This window comes from Helianthus annuus, chromosome 5, assembly GCF_002127325.2.
Source record: "Helianthus annuus cultivar XRQ/B chromosome 5, HanXRQr2.0-SUNRISE, whole genome shotgun sequence".
Taxonomy (NCBI): domain Eukaryota; kingdom Viridiplantae; phylum Streptophyta; class Magnoliopsida; order Asterales; family Asteraceae; genus Helianthus; species Helianthus annuus.
The window spans coordinates 36,682,293-36,688,755 of record NC_035437.2 but is presented as its reverse complement, the minus strand read 5'-3'; the positions used below and the strand labels follow the sequence as shown (position 1 = coordinate 36,688,755).

Below are 6,463 nucleotides of genomic sequence, written 5' to 3'. Positions count from 1 at the left end.
TGTCTTAAATTATTCATCTCATGGCGTTTTCATTATCAAGTCGCATTAGTATTTTTGTTAATCAATAAAGTTATGGTGTGCGTATTTTGGCGTTTTCATTATGGCGTTTTCAAATTATGTGTTTATTATGTCTTGATTATTATTCAATTAATGGCGTTTTAATCTATAATGTTATTACGAGACGTTTTCTATTTTTAATGGCGTTTTTCTGATTTTTCTGTTCCTCACTGTGTTTTCTCAGATGATATTACTTCCTCGAGTCAAAGGCTTTGCCCCAAAACTGGATTACCATTTATCATTCCTGACGTAAGTGAAGAAATAAAGCCCACAATGGACATGGTATTCACTAGCCTCGATGATTGTTAATGTATGTTAAGTATGCCAAGGAGTGTGGGTTTTCAGTCAGGAAAACGACTACAAAGACAAACTCTAAAGGTGTGTTACATATTAAGTATTACTTGTGTACGTGATCTGCGTTATATAAGGACAAGAAGGTTGATACGTTGGACCCCAAAAAGGAGCGATTAGTGCTATCCAACTTTTCAAAGAGTACTGATTGTGGTGCACTGTTAGGTGTAATTTTTGAGGCTGGATCATGGAAGGTGTATAAGTTTGTCGAGGAGCACAACCATGATCTTGTTGAACGTCCTGATAAGCATTTTCTTCCAACTGAACGACACCTCACTCAGCTCCAGAAGCATGTTATACACAGCATGTCTAAGTTGAATTTGGGTCTCGTCAAGGCGTTTAATATTATGAAGAATTGTTTTGGTGGTTTTGAAGACGTGGGTGCAAGTAAAGTTGAATTTAAGAACTACAAGAGGCAAATTAACTTGTTTATAGGGGAATATAACGCCGATATGGTTGTGAGACATTTGAATGAAAAAAAAAACATTCTCAGCCTAATTTCTCGTATGATTACTTCACAGGCGAAGACAATCATTTGAAGGGACTTTTTTGGTGTGACGATCAAGCCAAACGTAATTACCACGTGTTTGGTGATGTGATTTCGTTTGACGCCACTTATCGTTCCAACAAGTAATATTTTATAATTCAACTTCTTCTGTTTTTTTTTTTTTTGGTGTTTTATGAGTTACATGCAATGGTGTTTTTATGAGTTTACAAGCAATGGCGTTTTTATGAGTTTACATGCAATGTTGTTTTATGAGTTTACATTCAATGGCATTTTATTATTGTTTTAGTTCTCATGGCGTTTTCATATGCAGATACGCTATTGTGTTTGTACCGTTCACTAGTATATACAATCATCACTGCAATGTTACATTTGGTGCTGCATTATTGGCGTCGAAAATTGCTGATACGTATATTTGGTTGTTGAGAGTTTTTCTAAAAGCTGTTGGTTCTCAACCAAAATTTGTTGTTACTGACCAAGATCCAGCAATGAAGAAGGCTATTTTTGCTGTATTTGTTGACACGAGGCATCGGTTATGTATGTGGCATGTGATGCATAAACTTTCTCTGAAGGTTGGTATGCTTATTTTTACCTTTGGCGTTTTAGGATACACTGCATTTTAAAATACATGGCGTTATGTACCTTGTTACAGTTTTTTTTAATTAAGTTTTGTGTTTGTGTAATATATATGTTTTTTTATGCATGGCGTTTTCGTGTTATACATATGTTGGTGTTAGGCTATGCAATTCCACCAATTTCAAAGAACGTATTTGTGGTGTTGTGTGGACGGATATTCTCACACCTGAAGAGTTTGAATCAGAATGGGAAGCGGTTATCGGAGAGTTCTAGCAGATAATGACTGGCTATCTGATATTTTTGCACTCAGGGAATCTTGGATCCCTATATACTATAGAATGGAAGAGATGTCGGGTCTTATACGAACGACATCGAGGTCAGAGAGTGAGAATCATTTTTTTGGTCAGGTGTGCAATTCGAAAGCTACTCTTGTTGAGTTCATGACTCATTACGAAACTGTAATAGAAGCGCAGCGTCACACACATCGAAAAAATGATCATGAATCTCGATACAAACGACCCCAGTTGAAGAGTAATTACCAATTGTTGGAAGGCCAAGCTGCTGATATATACACAAATAGTATTTTTTGTGACGTTCAAGATGAGCTAATTGGAATTGCAGATTGCATAAATCAACGTTACGAAGATCAGCCGGATGGGTTTGTTAAGTTTTACATAAATGACTTCTAGCAGCCTTGTACATCCTTATTTGAGGTAAACAATGGCGTTTTGTTTTATATGGCATTTTCTGTGCAACGCGTTTTATCATATCCATTGTGTTTTTTTTAAATTTTTTTAGACAAACATTCTCTGCATGGCGTTATAGAGAAATTGTTTTTGGCGTTTTTTCAAGTAATGTTCCGTAAGACTGATTGCACATGCAGTTGCTCATGCAGGCGTTTTGAGCAGTTTGGTTTGCTATGTAGACATATATTCTATATTTTGAGAATTATGGACATTAGGGAATTTCCAAAACAATACATTTTGAATAGATGGCGCAAAGAGGCTTCCCCAAACTGCTCTACTGAATACTCAATTAGTCGTGAATATATGACCGAGCTTGACCCCGATGTGCAAAGTATGATGCAAGATATTATTTTTTCAACGGAATATACTTTGAACAGTTTATCTGGTAATAAAGTAGAGCTATCCTTATACAAGGATCATGTTCAAACTTATATGAAGAAGGTTCAAGATATGCAGATTGTTGCTCCTCCCGCTAGTACTAGTGATAGATTTGCCGAGATAACCAGTCAATATAAAAACGACAAGAATCTGATAAGAGTCCCTGTTGGGTATAAATCCAAAGGTTCTGGTCCTCGGAAGCGCCAAAAATCTAAACAGGAGATAGCAATCGAGAAAAAGAATCAAAGTCGAAACCCGGGGCCAAAGAAAGACAGTGTCAGAACTGCAAAGGATATGGACACTACGCATCGACATGCAAACGGGTCGTAATTAAAAGAAGATCGACAAGGTCTTCGAGAGCCAGTGTAGAGTAGTTTGGCGTTCTGTATTTTTCATTCTTACAGAACACACACAGATGGTCTTCGAGAGCCAGTGAAGAGTAGTTTGGCGTTTTGTATTTTTCATTCTTTTAGAACACACACAGATCTCAGTTTGGCATTTTACATCATTCTTTATACATCATTTTTCCATCTTTTTTTTCGACCTATTTGTTCATAACATGCTACTTCGAAGTTACATAACAAACAATATAAGATCGGACAAGCAAATCAATCGCCAAAAAAACATCACCACTAAATAAAACTACCATAAACCTCTAATTTTGGTCAAGCTAAACTCAATAATGTTTTGCTAAACGAGATGAACAACATTGTTAATCCTCAATCAAGAAAGATGTCTAACAATGTTGTCCATCCCATTCAGCTAAACTTTATTAAGAACAAAACTGAATCTCCATGTATAACAACCCTCCTAGAACCCTTAACATAACCCTAAACGTCTCTAAATATACCCCGTACGCGAGAAACGGACCTAAAATACCTTTATACTTATTAAATTCAAGAAAAACAAAATTCAGGAGTCGGTCGCGGGGCGCGACTTCCTTACCCTCGTCCTTCGCAGGCCGCGAGACCTAGTGCCTTGCCCGGCAAACAAAGCCGATACGTGTCGCCACGTGTCAAGCCTATACTCGCTGACTAGGCAACCCTAAACCCTAGTCTACTCTCTCGCGGGCCGCGAGAAAGTTAGCTTAAGTTTACGCGGGCCGCGAGCCGCCCTATATCTGGCCTATAAATAGAAGTCGACGAATTCATTTCAATTCGTTCAAAATTCTATTCTCTCTCAACTTCTGAATAGCTATTATTATACCCGGGCATAATACCCACTATAAAGCGAAGCTCTGCCTCGTTGTAAGTACTATAACCCTGCTATTACCCTACGCGATTGATTTAGGATTCCGTAACGCATGTCGGCTCTGCCCAACTCAGTCATTGGAATTCTATCTCGTGTTACACTCGATTGATCTAGGATTCCGTAATGCATGTCGGCTCTGCCCGACTCAGTCATTGGAATTCTGTCTCGAGTTGTACGGTTAATGTGATTTGGGTTATTTTACTAACACGTGTGCATTGTTTAATTTTAATAGATAATAACCAGAAGATTCACCAGGAAGCTATAGTAATATCACCTAAGTCAACAATGTAAGTACATTCACTTTTTCTCATTGTTTGAGAGTACACTTTTATGAGTCAAAATGTTTTACCAAACCTCAAATGTTTTTAAATACAATTACAGTGATTAAGTCTTTGTAATTCCACAATTGCTGCCAGTATTATGGGGTTTATATACAGTACTTGAAAACCTTCACAATTGGGCACGAGTATCCAATGTGTGATATGACCATAGTCACAGATCCGTCGAGTGACACATACTGATCGAGTAATTGTGTAGATATAAACATTGTAATCGCCCTTAATACTGTAATATGTAAACAACTGATGCTTTACCAAAATGGAATGTACTTGCCAATATTTCTCGCTGATAAAATGTTTTTAAAACGCGTTTCAGGTAACACAATGTGAAAGCCAATGAAAGTCAGCTGGAGAGCACTGAAGGCTTGGAAAAGTGGCTATAAAAGTTACCTAAATAAAAAGGAGTTTTTGTTTTCAATAAATAGGGTTATCCCTATAAATGTACTGTTAAATGAACTTGGGTTTTATCCCCATGATTTGTTATTATAAAAAGTCTGGTGTTTTACTCTGATAAAAATATTTCCTAACTACGGTCCTGATGTATTCTGTTGCCAAATTAATAAACACCGATACCACTGATACTGTCCTCACGGCGCCCGCTCCCGGGGTAAGGGTCGGGGGCTGCGACACCATGAAATGACGTTTTTGAAATTTTGTGGTTTTGGTATGTTTTGGCGTTTATATTGAGGATTTTGCCCATAACATCGAGCGAAAGTTTACTGAGAAAATAGTGTATCTCAAAGAAACATGGAGTGGAATCTTTGATATTTGGGTTTTTGGCGTTTCTAAGATTAATGGTATAGAGGAAAACATGGCGTTTAGGGTTTTGGTGTGGTTATTAGTAGGTTTGAGAGGTTGTTTATATAGGATGTTTTTGGTGCGTATTTTAGGCGCGATTTTTATTATATAAAATGCTAGAAATTAAGTTCCGTCGTTTTAGTACTGTTTGTTCAGCTTTATCGGTTAAAAACAAAGTTTTGCGTTTTATATCTAATGCCGTTTATGTTGGTACATTTATGTGTCTGTAACTTTGTCTTGTTTACGTTATATGTTATAGGTCTTTTTTAATCGAGTCTGTAAGTTCCGTCAAGTCTACCTAGTTGGATATCCTCATATCTTACTTGGTATGACGTTTTGTCTCTGTATTTGCAATGTATGTTAAACATATGCTAGTGTGCATAGTGTTTACATATAGTTAGTCTTGTCTTATGTCTTCTGTTTTAACTTAGTGATATAATCTGTCTTGATTAATGATTGATGAAGATCCAATCTTCGTCATGTTTATGCTTGGCGAACCTTCATTGTTCGTCGTGTTATGTGTATGGCAAAGAATCAATCTTCGCCATGCATAACCTTCGTCACATAGGAGTTCGCCAGTGGACAGTATATATTGCTTGTTATGTTTAACAATTTAGTCATGAGAGCATAGAGAAACTTGTTTAACAGTTTAGTCATGAGAGCATAGAGAAACTGAGAGTTTATCGTTCAAGCATTGTGTGTATATGTTTGATGTTGTTCTCGTCCTTTTAATCTAAAGTGAATCTTTGGTTATCTGTTGTGCTATTTACCATACTCTGTTTGGTTTGCATCGTCACGGGGATTCCGTACTCGTGACCGAGTTTGTGATAAACAGGGATAGGTCTTCGTATTGATCCTCCGAGAAAAACGGACCTACAAGTGGTATCAGAGCTTTGGCTCTTTTCCTTGTTTAAAACCAAACATTGTTGAGTTTTATCAAGTTTGTTTATGATTTTCATGAAACTGATCTTTTTGAAAAGTTTATGTTGTTAAGAAAAAGTTTCTGAAATCTGGGAAAATCAATGTTTATAGTGTTATTTTGCTATAGTTTTATGGAAAACCTTGTCATAGTACATGTGTGCATGTTAAGATTTGGTTTTCATTGAAAGTTTTAGCAAAAATTCTTGTTCGAAAATTTGTCCGATGCCGGAAAACTCATCCTGTTTGCTGGAAACTTTAAAGTGTTCATCAGGATATTGAAAGTGTTCTTGGTGATATTCATACCTTTTCTATGTTTGATTCATAATCTGAGCTTGAATTATTTGTTTGCATTATTTTTTTGCATTATTGTCTGTCATTAAAATATAATTGTGTGACAAATTGGTAAAATGATGATGGATTGGGTCTGTCACACAGCAAGTTGTTAGTTTGAAAAAGGTGTCACCAACTTGTGTCAGATAATATTCGTTTTGTTTTTCAAAAATATCTAACAACTGTTATCCTTTGTCAACGAAGAATCCCCT

The 6,463-nt window shown here is 36.6% G+C and overlaps 1 protein-coding gene across 1 annotated transcript; it reads left to right on the top strand.

Moving 5' to 3' along the window:
* Nucleotides 1–330: 330 nt before the first annotated feature.
* Nucleotides 331–2,943, top strand: LOC110942997 (protein FAR1-RELATED SEQUENCE 2-like). The gene is made up of 7 exons (XM_022184757.1): nt 331–339; nt 486–823; nt 1,227–1,445; nt 1,651–1,755; nt 1,800–2,147; nt 2,288–2,350; nt 2,451–2,943. Exons 1-7 carry the CDS (start codon nt 331–333, stop codon nt 2,941–2,943), a joined length of 1,575 nt encoding a protein of 524 aa, XP_022040449.1.
* The last annotated feature ends 3,520 nt before the right edge of the window (nt 2,944–6,463 follow it).